Genomic DNA, 17,452 nt, shown 5'->3' with positions numbered 1-17,452 from the left:
TCCCTTGGTTTTTATGGTATAAATTCCGTTTTTAAGTGTGCATTTCTAAGCCCGCCTAACCAGATTTTATTCTCACTTAAACTAGTCAAATAAATCAATTATCCCAGCAGAGAATCCTGCCCTTTAGGGTAGGACAAAGAATTGCAAGCGAGTGCAAATAAATAAAAACAAATAAAATGTACTTCATATGCAAGGCGAGCATAAATAGACAGTTATATTGCCCACCCACTACGACTACGACCGACTTGCGGCAGCGCGAGCAAGCGAGAAGGATAGAGCGATGTCCTGTGTCGCTATCGCACGCTTTTCGGTTTAGAGTTCAAGGAATCAAGATTTATGACATTTTTATTACAAAAACGAGCGCAGTTAGTTGTGGGCGGACGACTGGCTTTCCTACGCCCCTCCCCCTCCCCTTTCATGCACACACATTCCGCCACTACGCTGACTTCAAAAATATGCAGCCAGGCGCGTCAAGCCATTATTTGGACTTGGGCCTTGGAAGCGGCAACAGCTACACGGCGAAATGCAGAAAAGGATTAGCAAGGACTTGTGAGTCTTTACATTCCAAGATTACAAGAGTAAGGTGTAAAGGAATAATGCTGTTTAGCAACATTTGTGGGTTTTTTTATATTTCAGTTTAATAATAAGAGTGATACCTGCGTCATATTCTCATTTTTATATCCCAATCTTGCCAGTATGTGCTCCGTTTTTTTTTTCACTGTACTGCCCTGCGCTTGGGTTCGGGCTGGGAAATGCCGCCGCATGCAACGGAAGGCGCATAATTCACAAAACAGCAGGCGATACTGAAGCGCAGCGAGGAGGAGGAGCAGGGATGTGGAGCAGTTGGCAGAGGCAAATGCAATGGGAATCTGGGCGCAGGATACAAGAACACCGTCCAACCCAGCACCTTAGGATGCTTTTTGACTCTCAATTTTAATATAAACAAATTGCAAACGTTCATATTTATGACATTTTTTCCTCTGCCTCTTTGGCATCTTCAAGGCTCCCTTTTTTCTACTTGCCTTTAAAGAATTCGAAGTGAGAAATAAAGGTATTTTTGGGTGGTTAGGTAATCGGATAAATGCTGAACCTGTAGTAACTGTATGTTTGAAAGCTACATATGTACATAAATCAAGAGAGTCTGAGTATAGTTACTACACTGATATTTTGTCTTTAAATCAAAGCAATGTCAAAATCTCTAGAGACTTGCATGACATACTAAGACTAAGCCGAATGTGAGCTTGACAATATACTTTCTTGGTTTCCCTTTTGCTTTCCGCCCAATTTGTGTTGCATACTTTGCCATACTGTTTTTGCGCATGGAAGAAATTCCATTAACAATACGCATCAATTTGCATCGATCATTGTGGGGCTAACAATACGTCCAATATGCCACACAGAAACAATGAGGGCAAAAATAAAATAAAATACAATCGAGTTGCATTCGTGGGAGAGTAAGATAAATTCTCTTGGCAGCTGTGCTAACGAGCAGCCCCGGGGAAAGCATAAAATGGTGGAATGAAGGGGGTTTTTTGGGGGGGGGGGGGTTTAAGAGTAGTTATTGGGGGTGGGTTATAGACTTTTTGTCAAGGCAACAAGCAAACAAGTATTTGCTGAGTAATGCCAACGCTTTTATTTCACGCGAGCGGAAAACGCGAAGAGATTGAGATTCCTCTGCAACTTGGCCATGTCCTTTGCCTTTTGCTTAATACAAATGAAAATGGATGAGCTACTAAGCGTTGTCTTTGCTGCACTTGCAATTGTTGCATTCGAACGTTGCATTGCATTGCATTGACTGAACTGAACTGAACTGAACTGAATAAAATGAAATGAAAATGTTGCAACAAGCTAACACAACAACCAAGCCCGGACCGGCCCCGCCCCAATCCGCCTCATCTTTAGGAATTTCCCACCCAATTTTCCACCACTGGGAATGCACTTTGTTTCTATGACACGCCGTTGTCCCCTGCCTCTCGATTCACTTTCTTGCTGCGCATGTGTTTTGTCTTTGTTTTTATGCCATTTATTTATTTAAGTCAATTTCGTAGAGTGTGTTTGAACATTTCGCTGCAATTCATTTTCGGGTTTTATTTTCTGTCTGTCTCCTTCGCTTGCCATTTTTTACGCGTCTTGTATGAGTTTGTACGTATCTTGACGACAATTTTTACTCTGAGTGATTGCAGTTAAAAGCGATGCGACGAAGGTTGATAAAACTCTGGTGGAAGGAGGCCATGGCGCAAGAGGATGAGGTAACTCTGTAGTTAATTAGCTGGTAGTCCCTAGTTTTGATTGGATTTGATCTGTAATTGGTGACAGATGGAAAGGTAAAAGCTACAGTAAAAAAATCAAAATCAAATCTCGCTTTTCCTTTCAACTATTTGACAGAGTTCAATTATTCAGTATTCGCTTTGCTTTTTGATAGCTATTAATTCCTTGAAATATTTCCTCTTTACCTTGTTATTATTTAACTATCTTATTAATTTTAATTTCAGCATTATGTTAGTTCAACAACTTTTTTAAATTGAAAGAAGGCAACATTTTACACAATGTTCAACATTTTACACTACAAATTTACATAGTGGGTGGAGTCCAAGCTTAGCCAAGCATTGAACCACTTTTATACCAAAACTGAGGAAAGTATAAGAGTTTTACTCTTTGCTTTTTGCTCTGTGATTATTCGTTTTGAAACTTTGAATTCTGCTACTGCATGAAATTCTCATGTTTTCTTATCTCCAATTTTTAAATCTCACAATTACCGATCAAAATATAGGCGATTGATAATAGAGACAATAAGTACACTTATTATAGATAAAATATTTTACCTTATTGCATATTTCGGAAAAGGTTTTATTTAAAACTTACTAAAGTAAGTTAGTAATAAAGTAAATAGAGTGAACAGTAGATAAAAATAATAAATATTATTTCCATAGCTTATGTTGGTGAAAATAATATATAATTTTTTGAGCTTGCTTACAAGGCATTTTGTTATTTATTTATATCTGTGCTAAGGATATGAATCTCTTTTTAAGTGAGTTGAAAAAGATTAGCAAAAGCGTTTGATTGCATTTTTAATAATTTAATTTTGTTAACACAGAGAGCGAGCAGTTCATTCATTGCGTTCTCTTTACTCAGCTGCCTTGCGAGATGCTCGTGAGTTTCGCGCTCGTGTTATCCTTTGCTGCGCTCGGCTCTTATCCTGCAGCTCGGATCGGGCTCGTTCTCGGCGTTCGGCTACCGAGAAGCGGAGCTTCGGGCGGCCGACTTCCGGCGGGGGACGGTGGGGTCTGTGGGGCTTGTGGGGCTTATGGGGCTCTGAGTTGGCCAGGCCGATTCAGTTGAAGCTCAGCCGTCGGACTGTTTTGAACGTGGTTTTGCAGGGATGCTGACGCTCGCTGCGGCAGCCATCGAATTAGCGAAGTTATCGGGTCTCGTCCTGCACACACACTCACACCCACCCACAAACGCTGAGAATCGGGTGCGCTGTTTCGCGAATAAATATAATTCTCGTACCGCCAGAAAGGACCAATTATCGAAATCAATAAGAGCTAATTAGAATATACCTGCGCCAATTTGGTTAGGGTTTTGAACTGCATTGAGGTTTGCGTGCTGTTGGTTTTCCGAATAATAAAGGCAAATAAAATCATGCGACTCACTCAGCGAGCAGCTGATATTGTTGCACACACAAAAGGCTACACTACGGCTCCTCTTAGGCGATTTAATTGCCCTGTTCTCGTTTCGGGCATACATTAAAACCAGCAACTAAGTATTTGCAAGTGGCCCAGTGTCTTCGTTGTGTGTGTGTGTGTGTCTGTGTCCGTGTTGTTGTTGTTCGTGTGACCCGGTGTGTATATTCTCGTTACCGTGTGTTTGTTTGTGTTTTGATGGTCACGTGGTCAGTTCAAAGTTGGCTTGGCCCACTGCCTTCTTGTGCGTGACAAAAGTCAAGCAACAGTAGCAACAATAATATTAGCAACAAAAGCAGCAACAGAAGCAACAGCAGCAGCAGCACCACCACCACCAAACACAAATAGCAACAACTGCAATAAAGGATTATCCTGCGTGGGACAAATTTAAATTGCTCGCCAGGTAAGTTGGACGAGCTCACTTTTTGCTCTTTAAGAGTGACTTTTTGCCCAAAAGTTTACTAACTAAAGTTGAAATTGCCAACCGCCCTCGCAGTTGCTGCAGTTAGAGAAAAACGTCTCAGATAAATTAAGCTTCTGGTAACTTTCTAATTAATTAAGTGAGTTTGCCATGTTACATAATTCTTTTTACGTTCTTTTTTCAAGTGGTAAATGTATAATTAAAACAGAAATTATGTCTCGTTATAAAATTGTTCGTCTGGTTGGACTGATATAGTTAACAGTGACTGTGAGAAAACTAAAATAATTAGAAGTAAAATTAGCCTTTTTTATCTTTTTTTAATTTATATATTTTTCAAAAAATGTTGTAAGGTTTTGGTTATTTGCTACTGCAGATATGGCTGGGATTTTTTCAGTGTTGAAGCTGTGGAATTCGCGGTTTAAGCTCTTGTCTCGATGCGCCAGTTTTTCACTTTTGCCGCCCCTTCACTTTTCCCTCGTCGCTAGCAACTTATATTCCCCCGTGATACCCCTCTTTTCCGCTACGCCACTGGGTCGATTGCCGTAACTTAAAATGCGCCAACTGACTGCCAGAAAGTTGCCTAAAACTTTTTGCCTAAAGTTTATTTACTTGTTTTTTTTTTCCGTCTTGCTCATATTTTTTATTTCCATTCCTTTGTCTAGCAATGCAAAATAAAGTAGTGGTATAAAATGTATAAAAAGACTTTCCAAAAGATAAGTAAATGCTTCTGGTAATTTCTTGTAGAAATAAAATATCAACACTTTTTACCAATATTTGAATTTCACTTTGCAGAATAATTCATATGTAAATTTAATGTTGTTTTATTAAATAAAATAAAATGTTTATTTGGCTTTAAAGAAATAATGGAATGACTTCAAAAGTTTCAAGCCTCAGAACTTTCTTAATGTACTCTAGTAATGTGTAATTTAAACAGTGCTCGTTAAAAATGAGTGTTACAATTATGTCAAGATAATAAATAAAAATTAATTTTAATTAGATATTTCATTATATTTTCTGTCAAATAACGGAACACTGCCAAGAAGGGCAGTCACTGTCTTGGCCCTAAAGTTGCAGTTCCTCGAGCTCGGGCCAACTAAAGTTGTGAGCAGCCCACCTGAAGAGGACCCAAATTTCATGCCTTTCGCCTGTTTATTAAATTTGCATGCCGTCTTTCATTAGAGAAAAGTGACAACGTCAGGCCTTTCGCTTCACTCCTGTTCCAAGACGAAGTACTTGCTTACATTTGCTGCTTAGTTTCGGAGAAAATAAATAAATTAGTTCAGTAAATGGAAGTGAAAGAGTGAGAAATTACAAACTTCTGGCAAAGTTAATATTTAAGTCTTGCAGTGATTTTACGAATTTCCCTCTCGTTTTTGGACAATTAAAATATGCAAATGAGCCACCAGCAGAGCCAATGCAAAGCGTCTAAATGGACACGCACGGCTAACCCAAAAAACGGAGATAACGGTGAAGGGGTGTGCGTTTTTGACCGAAGCTCTGGTTGTCCTCTGCCACAGGCAGATACAAATGCCGAGATACAAATGTAGAGATACAAGTGCGTAGGCTGAATTTTTGATTGGCTATGCTGGCGTACTGTCCCCCTTAAAACATTTTTGACAATTTCGAAAAGCTTAATGGCTAATTGAGCTGCCAAGGGAGTGGGAAATGAAAAAGCCAGAGTGGAATGTCGCCTGCATTTGTTGGAGTACAAATTTATGGCGAAAAGTCAATTACGTGCAATGGGTCCAACGAAAATAGGAGAGGGGAAAAGATACATTTCCCAAAGGGATAAGCAGTTAGGGGTTAGTTTACATGCATATATATATAAATATTTGTATATATGGCTTATCAGGAGTACGTATAACATTATCCACGAGTGTGTGCTTACTTCAAAAAGGCATTAAGCCGAAACGTATAAACAAAAGTTAAGCATACCCAACCAAACTTCACCGTTGACGGGTTAATGTGATTTTAATGTACTTTTTACCCTCCCACTCCTTCAAACCCACCGCAGTTTTGCTTACAACTCAGTTAAAGTTTTATGCAATTTCATCATTCTTTTTTAATGCGTGCATTAAGAAAGTTTTTCTTTGCCTTTTGCACTAATGCAAATTGAAATGTAAATCTTCATTTGCCCTGAGTTTTGTTCTGTTGAATTTCGGTATTTCAAGCAAGCAAAAATTTTAAATTGAGCTATGGTACAAATGTCTTGAAAATTTTATTTTACTTTTTTGTTGTATTAAAATAAAGATATTTTAGAATATAGCCTCAAAATTAGTTTATTGCATTTTAAGTTTCAACGTAAACAAATTATGAGTTATTCGCAAAGAGTATAACTAGCAAACCAGCTCATGTAAGGAAAACATAATGAACAATTCCGGAAATTCCACTTCGCTTAGTAAGAAGTATGAGAATGCTTTGCGTGCGGTTGATTTTCACATAACAAAAGGTTCTATTGGGAAAATTTTCCGCGCTTTTGAAATCAATCTTCCTAATGACAGACTATCCAAAAGGAAAACAGGAATATCAACTTGAATAAAAGGCAGCTGGTAGACACGTGCGGTTTCCGCCGAATTTCACGCTCAAGTATCTGGCACTTGTAACCGTAATCGATCTGAACAATAACAGAATGAAACGGCATAAAAAATTGTATATTAACAAACAGCAAACGAACCTGGCGTGGCACGAAATTGCGCCCAAAAGAAGCAAACAGATGTCTGCTCTGAGGTTTCTCGACTTTGGCGGACGGGTAAATGTGCTGTGTCTGCGATGATTCCAAAACAATTTTCACCTTTTGCCGGAGATGTTTGAGTAGGTAGCACAGTCCTTTGGGAGTTTGGTTAAGTTCCTGGAAAAGAAAATGCAATTGGAGTCGCTTAGAGCAATTGGATAGGCTGCCATTTCTGAGAAGTCTGGCATTGCTTAAATTGATTGATTTGTGCCAAAAATAATTCGCTTAAAAGGTGTTTTAAATTCGGGAGATACATTTTTTATTTCTTCACCAAAATTTAATTTTTGATAAATTACATTTTCAACTCGTAGGACTTTTCCAGTTTCGATATAATTTTTTAATTTACAACAATAAATATGTACACTTGAATTCCAAGTATATTATGATCAAGGTATAAATCTGCATAATTAAACCATTCTTGTAAATTACTAGACATCATAAAATTTTAATAAATGTCCGTAATTAATCATAGAAATTTCGGTTCAAGTATAATTTAAGCAGTTAAAGTTCTTTTACCCAAGAAGTTGGCCATTAAACGTGGGTCGAATATTCCCCATTTCGGCATTTACTGCTTTGACTTGCTCATTGCATTTATATTGTATATTCAATGATGAGTATGTTATTTTACCGAAATGAAACATTATTTTGCGCAATATTTTTGCCTTTTACGATGCCAATGTCCGCCTTTAGCCAAGGGAATTCTTCGATGGGGCTCAGAGCGACTTCCATTTTCGGTATGTAACTATATGGACTTCTACGAGCTGAGTCTGAAACTCATCTTGCTCGTCTTGTGGCTTATTTGCAAGTTTGATGGATTTTTATCCCTTTTGGCCGCACTTCCGTGTGGGCCTGCCTCACTTTTATTATTCGTTACCTTCGTCCTTAACCTTACGCTGTAACATTTTTCTGGGGTTTTCTTTGAATGTGGATCGTGTTCGTTTTTGCTGGTATATTTTCTTCGGTTGTTGCTGCTTTTGGTGCAATTTTATTATGCCACCACAGACACACGCATTTTTATTTATTGTGTTTTTCCTTTTTTACCGCCCGCCTGGCATTTATTTATACTGGTTACATATTCCGTCTCTTTCTCAGTCTTTCACTGTATTTTTTTATTTTATTCTTTTTCCTGCATCGTTGTCGGCGAATTTATAAATATAAATGAGTTTTGCTCGATGAAGGTTAAATTGAAATTTACTTCGGTTTACTTTTACAAGGGGATCGGGGAGGGATATGCTGCTCTGTGAGCCAGGAATAAGTTGTTTAGGTTGATTGGTGGGCCTTACATGATGGAAAACCCGATGAAAAGTTGTTTAGAACTCTGCATTTCCGCTCATTCCTTTGGCTTCCGTTTCCCCTTCTTCTTCTTCCCCATTTCCATTCCCGTTCGAGTTTACATACATATATGTGCGTTTCCCATTTTAATTTTACTAAGCAAACCGCCGGATATCTCTTTCCTTATCCCTTATTCAACCGCCTTTTTTCGGGTGTGAAAACTTTATTTGTCTGGCTGCCTTTTGTTTGGCCTTATCATTTGTCAAAAAAAAAACTTTCCCAAATTGAATATTTGCATAAGTTTATTGAAACAGCCATGGAGAGGGTGATATTTGAAAAGGGGAAGGATAACATAGAAGGAGTCGTCCCTGGCTTAATTCTGGCTTTTTGTCCCTCTTTTGAGGCATGTATATCGAAGGCTCTTCCTTGGTTAAATCCGTTTTATGATTTTTCGGCTTTCGCAAATTTTGTATCTTGTATTTAATAGGAATTCAAGGAAAGGAAAATAAAACTTAGAAATTACGCCTAAACAATATTTACGTGAACAGTAGATCCTTTAATTATTACAACTTATTAAGGTTTAGCTTATTTTATCTCAGCTTATGAACTTAACTGTTCGTGAAATAAGGTTTGTTCGAATAATCAATTTCCTTCCGTAAACGTTGTAATACAGAAAAACGTTGCTAACATTTATCGTTAACTCAGCCATCAAAGTTAATCGAACTAGGCCACAACATCGAAAACAATTTGACGCCGTCTGGCTGACCGCAAGTACATATAAACCATAAATATTTATACATAAATGTGCGACTGTGCGTGGAAGTACAACATGAGAAGATATTTCCTTTGCAAGGACATAAATTTCAACGGTTGCTGAGGCATAAAGCCAGTGGATTAAGTGTTGGCCATGTGTCAACCAGGGCTTGTCTTTACATATATGACTATAGATTTATTTCTATAGATGTTCTTTTATCCGGAAGCATTAATCTCAACGGCACTAAAAATCAGATATGGTACAATCGTATCGTTCGCGCCTCCATTAATGTCGTAATATGAAAGCAATTTCTTAAATTTTTCGCATGTTAAACGTTTTTGCCATTAATAACTTTTTGGCCAATGTTGGGGGAGGAATAAAGCAGAAAATAGAGAAAAAACTCTGTGCATGTTCCGAATGATCGCTTCAATAACCACAAAGGCCATAAGAAACAGGCGAAACAGCCTGAATCCTGTGGATGGGTATATGAATGGGGGGATGTGGAAGGAAGTGGATGAATGAATAACTGAATGAGTGACTGGCGTTCGGAATGAGGTACCAAGTGCATGGCAGATTGAAGTGACGGACTAGCCAGAGTCCGTCCGAGATAAAGGCACTACGGAATTGTTTGCTCTCCATGGCCCTTTGCACATGATAAAAATTTATTTAGACCAAATAGAAAAGAATGAGGCTGGCGGGAATAATAAACTACAACAGGCATTCGAGACCGACACAAAGTGAGAGGGCAACCGAGGGTCAGGAAGTGCCAGGCAGCCATTGACAGAAGGTTGGGGAGAAAGTGCCACAACTATTGTATTTGTAGATGGTCTAGTTGGTCTGAGTATATGAGTCCTCGCTTTGGCTTCACCAGATCCTTGCCCCGGGCACTTCAGTTGCCGAGTTCTCCAGTCTGTCAGCCACTGAATAGAAACAGCGACAGGCCACTGACGACGACTGCATGCAATAAAATGTGTCTATCAAATGTATCTCTTTATTCTAACTCCAACGTTACGTATGTTTAATGCCCTCTTCTTGGTAACTAGCTGATTTCGCTTAGGCTATACTTGTTAAAGGAACATTCTGCTGGAAGTTTATATATTAAAAGTGCCAATTGAAAAATTCTGACTTAACTCCACATTCATGGATAAAATAACTGTAAGCTTACTTTTACAACTTTTTAATCAGCTTGGCTTGTTTAAAATGCCTATTCGAGAAGTTAATAAAGATTTCTAAATCTAAAAGTTTGTAAATGATAGAAATCGAATCTGATTAGAAGAAAATTGTTCTAAAGCGGCTTTTTTAATTATATGCAAAACATTAACAACCCAATTTACATTAAGACGCAGCAAGGGAATTCCATATTCAGACTATCTTTCCACATTCTGCAATGATTTTAGTTTTTTTTTCGGTTTTCTCAGGGCTGCCCCTGGACCCGGAACGTGCCCCTCTATGTTTGTCTATTGGTTGGATGGCTCCGTTGCTGGTCGCTAGCTCGGCCGGCCAACGTTTCCGTTTCCGCTCACTGTACGCCATGTTGATTTTGCCATTTTCCATTGTTGTTTTTGTTGCTTGTTTTGGACTGTATGTGCGCGTCCTTTGTGTGGGTTAATGTGCGCACTCGACTGTGCGCAAATTGCTCAAGTGTAGTTCAAGTTGAGCCTCCTTCTCTCCTCTTGCACTCCCCTCACAGTTTATATATTTGCAGCCATTTTTTCTGAAGAGTAAAATATAAGCAAATTTTTTTTTGTTTATAATTGCCAGTCGGACCATTAGTTTTATCATTATTATTTTCCTGCTAAGGGTGGTGCAGTTCTTTTGTTATTATTATTATTATATTGCCTCACATTGGCACCTTTCCGGCAGCTTCCTCTTGTTGCTTATCTCTTGCTCATAATTTTGGTCGCTTATTGCTCTGTCTTACATTCTTATCATTATTAAAGGCAGGTTCCACCCTCCTTTGCCAAGTTGACGACACTCGACGGACACGTTGACAAAATGACAATGGTATAAATGGGAGGAGAAGCGGAATACCAAGTGTGGGATTCCTTAGCACGGAAAACTTGAAAAATTTCGACCCATCTTTGGGTTGATACCGCTTTCCCACCGCTTTCTAGCCTATTGATTTGCCTTTTTTTGTTTTTTTTGTTTTGCTCTATGGCATCCCAGGGCTAACATCTTTTCCATCATCATCCATTTTTGTGCGTTCTCTGGCTACCTTTTGTGTCTGTTTATTGGCGGTACCTTTTCCTCCTTTGTCAGCATTTCGTGTCCCTGCTCACCTCTGGGTTGCTTCCATACCCCTTGCTTTATATGTATATTTGCAAATCATTATTATTTGCTGGGGACATCTTTCCCGAAAGAGAGATACATGGGATGACTTTTTTGTTCTCTAGTTGTGTGCCAATTTAAGAACCTTTTATTTTATGTCAGATATTTTGTTTTTCAAGGTAAAATACCATATTTCTTGTCCTTTGTTGAATATTGCTTATGGCGAATTTTATCTTTCGCTGCCAATCTAAGGATGGTTAGAGGGCAAGTCTAGGGGTTCGGATGAGTTGGGGTTTGATGAACGGAAATGTGACCTTTTTTGTTTGGCCGGGTACCTTATCTTTAACTTCAGCAAACTGTGCTGTAAATTTATTTTCTCACAAAAAAAAAAGAGAAACATAAGTATTGTCTTTTTACTTCAGAAGCATTTTACATTTTATAAAATATTAAGCGTGCATTTTACAAAATCCTAAACTAAATTAATAAGAGTTTTTAAATTTGTCTGAGTTTGAAAGGTAGTTTTCCTGTATATATCTAGTAATTTCATTACATATATTATGGCTAGTATTGGGCACATTTTAATTAGCTTCCATAAACCATCGCCACTCTGTTACAAGGTGTAATCCCAAAAAGAACCAAAGGTGCCTTATTACGTAAACCACCGGTTTCGCCAACAAAATTAAAAGTTTTGGGGCTCGTAATATTTTATTATTCCACTCTAACCTCTCGCTTCAATAATTACTCTCTTTAAATTCCATGACTAATGTTGTCAAACCACCTTTTGATTCACCTCCACAAGCGGCCAAACTTTCCGGCAAGGTGACGAACTTGCTCATCTCTCTTTGAGAAACTTTCTTGGCCGAAATTGAGTTTTTCCCCACCCTGTGAACATGAACATCTGTGTGAGGTCTTAACGGGGCGCGTCGACTTACAACTCGATAATTGCGGCTTCAACTTGACTTTAACAAAAAACATATATATATATATATATATACATATATATAATGGGAGTGGAATAAAAGAGCAAGGAAACTTGTTCAACTTTTTAACTAGCCTCCAAACTAAAAACTTTTCAATACTCAAGCCAATGGAACCAATGGATTCACCCCATCCTCTTGATTTTTTTTTTCTCAATTGCAGCTGCTGCCACCGAGAAATGCAGAGACAGGAGAAAATCGAAAATGTGCTTCCATTAGAAGGACGGACGGAAAACTGAAACTGGTGAAGTTGGCGAGAAGAAAGAAAAACTGCAGCGCCAAATCTGCAAACCAAATCCAACTTAAGTCACATCAAATTAAAATCAACAACCGGGCGAAGGTTGAACGGAGAACGAGAATCCAAAAGGAAAATTATAAGAAAAATATATATATAAAGACAGTGAAGGGGGGAGATGAAGGGAAAAATGAAGTGCAATAAAAGTCAAATGGCCACGTTAACAATGTGGAAAATTTTTATGGTCCTGCTTCTGGCCATGGCACTGCTAATGCCGGTCACATTAGCGCGCCTGCATTCCACTTCCGGCGTAGGAATGTCCGGCGGAGGCAGCAGCATGGGTCCTGGCGGAGGAGGATCCGGCAGCGGAGGCATATCCTCGAAGGATTCACACGGTAAGTCCACCTCTATCCCTCTTAGTTATTACACTTTCTTTGTTTTTTTGATTATTTTAAATGGCCGTGGCTGCAGGCTGCAGGCTGCAGGGTCCAAGCCAAGTCCAATAAATAAATTTAAATATTTAACTAACCGGCATTCGGACTGCGAACCACTCGCGACTTGTCGGGTATTGCCAAAAAAGTACAGAAAGGAGTTGAACTCTGAGGAAGATGGGAGCTTGGTGGAAAAACTTTAACACCTCGTTGCAACTGGAGGCACGTTGTCCTGGCACGTGTCCTGGCATTTATGATTTCATTTCGCTCCGTTGTAAGTTTTGCCCCAAATGCAGCAGCAAGTACGAGTTCCACAGTAGGAGTAGCTTCTCGTTTGGTTGCCTCTCTAAACTGTCCATTAGCACCCAAGAAAATGCTTATAGAATTTTGAACAGAATGGGGCAGCGAAATAGTTAAAACCCCCAGATGAAGGTGGCAGCGCAAAAATACACGTACTTTTAAAGTAATTCGATCTAAGCTAATGTAAAGCGATGCTGTTAGTTTGGACATATTTGATTCATATTTGACAAAGTTGTTGAATAATGGAAATGGATACGATTTTTAATGAATAATAGGCAGCTTCTGGATTTGTAAGCGTATTAATAATATCTCTCTGGAGCTTTTTTACATTTGCCAGTGATGTCATAAAAAACCACTTTCTTAAGCCATGAATGAGTGCAAAAAATGCCACAAATCAAAGCCATGCTAACTTGCGCAGTTGATTGAAAACTTTATTCCCAAGATTTTTGCACTTGTCACACGCGCTCTGTTCTTCACTGCGGTAAATGCCGAGCTAAGCTCCCGCCATGAAGAGTTCTTGGTAAAGTCTTGCTTGGGCCGGCATGGAAAAAAACAACAGCTTTTAGGTGTTTTGAGCTCCGAAGAGCTATTTGACAAAACTGCCAGACCAAAAGCTGGGGCTATTTATTATGCCCACAGGATGTAGGAACAAACACACACGCACCCCGAACAGTAGCAAGGTGAACTGTGTAAATCATTTCCACTTTATGCGCTCTCTAAGCCAGACAGTGTCAACAAACTGTGGAAAAAAAAGACAGTAAAGCTGGGAAAGGGATAAGATACCTGTGTTGGCCATGGAGCTGGAGCCGAAGGGAACCAGCATTATGGAGCATTAAAAAGTACAGGACAAAGGACAAGGACCGAGAGGGAGCGGGACAATCTCTTGGCAGTCAAAAAGTTTGGCCGTTTAGAAAAGTGTCAAGCATTTTATCACTCGGAACCTACCCGAAAGTAGCCAACAACAACAGAGACCATAATAAATCTTTAAGGAGTTGCCTGGGAAATCCTTCGCCTGCTACAACTCCTTTTGTCTCCACCACCTCCGGCTAATGCATTCTCGCTAAACAGGCGGCCAAAAGTATGCAACGAACTGGGGAAACTCGACTGACACACTGACTAACTGACGAATGTCCTTTCTGCTGACTCCGCGCCAACGATATTCAAAAACTTGTCAACGCGTATAGTTGCAGCAGTTACCGAATGCTTCGGGGACTGGGAAAAGAATGTGGACTACGGGGCCAGTCATCACATCACCTTCGCCGTATTTTCGGGCGGTAAACTTTTGTGGCACGTTTTGGCCGCCTGAAAAAAAAAAAATAAGTAAAACAGAAAGAAATAGAAAACTTTAGCAAAAACAAACAAGCAAAGGATCTGACGATTGGCGCTTTTTGCCGAAATTGTATCCTCGAGAACGATGAAGGATTAACCCCTCATACGGCGTCCAAGCAAGCCAACCGCTAAAATTGCTTTGTGTGGCTGGAAATTGAGTTGGTTTTTTATAGTTGACTTTAACATGTTGCATTTTCACAATGCAGTTTAGAGGTTTTAGTGGCCGCTGACAAGTTTTATGATTTTTCAACCAACCATCTTGATATGTAGGAATTTTCTCACCTTTTCAGAGCTCAGTTTTATTGATTCAGTTCTGTATACGAACGTACATGAAGAGGTTTTAGTTAAAAAGCTTAAAGTTTGTAATAATTTTCATGAAACTTGATTCTATATTTGCCACCTAAGGGTAGTAAAACTAAAACATTTCCAGTTATTTGATCCAGCAACCACAAATTAGGCTCTATAAAAATACTTTTGCCAATCAAATTGTTTGAGTTTAGGTGAGTGACAAACCCGTTGAGGGGAAGTTGTAAAGTTCACAGTGCAGGGGACAACTTCAAGGGATGAATTGACAGCAGGTTGACAGGTGCTCACAGAGGAACAGATGGGATTGAAGCACGCCCACGAATCTGTGGCTTTAATTAATTAAGAAATAGGGTGGTGAACTTTCTATATTTGTCACTGTTGAAATGGGGGCGATGTAAATATTTAACATGGTATTTATTTACCTTTTTGTATACTGGCAGACGTTCTAGTGATTTCAGTTAGAATTTAGTAACTCAGGAAAGCAGACATTTGCTTTTATGGTTCATATTTATACTTTTGATCGCCGCCATAGAAAATTGAAATATATAATTACTTCAAGGGCATTTAAGCTTCAGTTTGCTATCTTCAGCTTCCTTTCTTGATCAAAGTAAAATTCAAAGATTTTCAAAAGATTCCAAAACAAAGTACACTTTTGTTACGCTTTTAAGCGAATATTTCTCGTCGCTTTGGTGAAACTAATATGGTGGCTTGATGGGGGAAGGACTCGCTGCATTTTTGGCTCCTTTGTGAATTTTGTCGCGCAATTTTCGCCAAACATCAAAATGCAGCAGCAGCAAAGGCAAAAAAATTCAAAGCATGCGCAACAAAAGCTTTTAAAACAAAGGCTTGCCCAAAATTTCAAAAAAAAAAAAAAAACCAAACGTTAAAAGCATTTTGTGCGACAAAGGCGTAGAACGAAGGGGCGTGGCAGAAAGGCTAGACGAAGGATCACAAAAGCTTTGATACATGTAAAGTATAAGCCGTACATTCTTTTTGCACCTTCCCTAGACACGGTTAAACGAAAATTCTGGCCAAAAGCGCGGAGAAAATGAAAGTTTACATGTCCTACCAAGGCGTCTTTTTGGTTGTATTTGTGTGTCTTAGTTTGCCCAAAAATTTACTACGACAATTTCAAAAGAGTCGCCTTGGAAAAGGGTTTACGATAGACGAAAGGGGGAAAAGGTAATAGAAAGCTGGCTGGTGAATGGCGCATGAAACCAACTTTTGGTTCCGTTGCCTTGCCGCCTGTGCTCGCATTTTTGTGACTTTCATTTGCCATAAATTATTTTACGGTGTTATTACATAATACATAGAAAATGAGAAAAGGCATGTTGGCCAAAAGGGGCTGCTGCGTTGGTTGGAGCAACAAGCCAAATGAAAAATATTGTATTTTTAGAGGTGTTGGCCAAATTTATATATTTAAGGTTGCCACACTTTAATGAACTGCTGGGAAAAGTAAGGAATATATTTTGCAAAATTTTAATTCTTTATTTTTGGTTGTGATTATTGTGAAAACATGAATAAAATAATGCTTAGTACATAAATTTAAAGTAATTAAGTCCTACCGTTTATAACTAATTTCCGTTTACTATTTCAATTGTAATTTATTTGAAATCTAAATCCATTACTGTTTTCCAAGAAATTCAATCATTGCTCACCTGAGCCAAGAAACATTTACGTTCAGGACTTGATTCCATTGATGAATAAATAAAAACACGTTGAATTCTCATCTAGGTGAGGCAATTTAAAAATAGGACAAACACTGTTACCCATACAAAACATAGCTTTGCCTATTTAAGGGTTCAGCAATAGGTAATTTACCTTCAAATTGAGTACCTGGAAGTCCGTACGAACAACCCCTTTAGTTTGTTGCTACTACTCTTGATGATGATGAATTCGTGCTTGAAGAACTATATAATGGATATCGTGTTTTATAATTAATATTTATGGCCAGCAAACATTCGACGAAGTGGAGGGATAGGGAGATCAGGCTGGAAATAAAACAATATAAATGTGAGAAGCACAAATAAATGTATATAGCGAGTCAATGTACTTGACTTGACCATACCTACTGTGTAGAATTACAGATGGGGTACTCCGCCTCATTTCGTGTTGGTTAGTGATTATGTAATAATTAACTGTACATTAAATATTTGTAACCATGAAATTCCGCAGGCAGGTAGCACCCAACTTCGCCGAGCTATCTGCATAATAAAGGATTTAGGTTCGTGTTTTGGCTTTAACACGATATGAAAGCCAAATCTCAAAGTTTTAAACATATTTACAACGACTAACTAATGCGCTGCATGTACAGTTTCTTTTAGATTTTGTTCATATATAGTATTATAAGTCGCAGAGATGAATTTTTTGAGTAAGTTTTTGTTCATCTTGTTAAATAGCTAAAAAATAGGTAAACGATCCGCTTTGAGAGTTCCACCTAAAAGAAGCCCCAACTTGTGTTAGAAAGTCATATAACTAGCTTTTAGGGTATTTTAATGGCCTTAAGCAAATATTTATATTTAATTTTTAGTGCACTTTTTACGTGAAATTTAACACCAATATAAAAGCCCAAACAGCTGGGGCCGAGCAGAAAACTCGTTTGGACATTTTGGAAGCACACGCTGCGTATACGTAATGGCAATTGAAACCCCGTCTGTTCGAGGTGCGCTAGTGTGAGGTGGAGGAAAACTATAACAATAAATCTTATTTATGTCTTTTTGTGCGATTTTTATGAGCTGATTTTTG

At 38.7% G+C, this 17,452-nt stretch overlaps 1 protein-coding gene and 1 long non-coding RNA gene across 4 annotated transcripts in view; one reads left to right on the top strand and one right to left on the bottom strand.

Annotated features, from left to right (window-relative positions):
- Positions 1-627: 627 nt before the first annotated feature.
- Positions 628-1,161, bottom strand: lncRNA:CR45331 (long non-coding RNA:CR45331). Its single transcript, NR_124272.1, has one exon. It is a non-coding gene; the product is annotated as a long non-coding RNA:CR45331 (long non-coding RNA).
- Positions 1,162-3,328: 2,167 nt separating this feature from the next.
- side-II (sidestep II) overlaps positions 3,329-17,452 on the top strand; it is a 64,812-nt gene continuing 50,688 nt past the window's right edge. For all 3 annotated transcript variants that reach the window (NM_001299017.1, NM_001014485.5, NM_001414093.1), the window contains exons 1-2: positions 3,329-4,086; positions 12,270-12,736. In NM_001299017.1, coding sequence (NP_001285946.1) covers positions 12,583-12,736 — 154 coding nt within the window. In that variant the 5' untranslated portion in view covers positions 3,329-4,086; positions 12,270-12,582. The remainder of the gene's footprint in view (positions 4,087-12,269; positions 12,737-17,452) is intronic.

This window comes from Drosophila melanogaster, chromosome 2L, assembly GCF_000001215.4.
Source record: "Drosophila melanogaster chromosome 2L".
NCBI classification, from domain to species: Eukaryota; Metazoa; Arthropoda; class Insecta; order Diptera; family Drosophilidae; genus Drosophila; species Drosophila melanogaster.
Note: the sequence above shows the minus strand (reverse complement) of the source record. Positions and strands in the feature narration are given on the sequence as shown.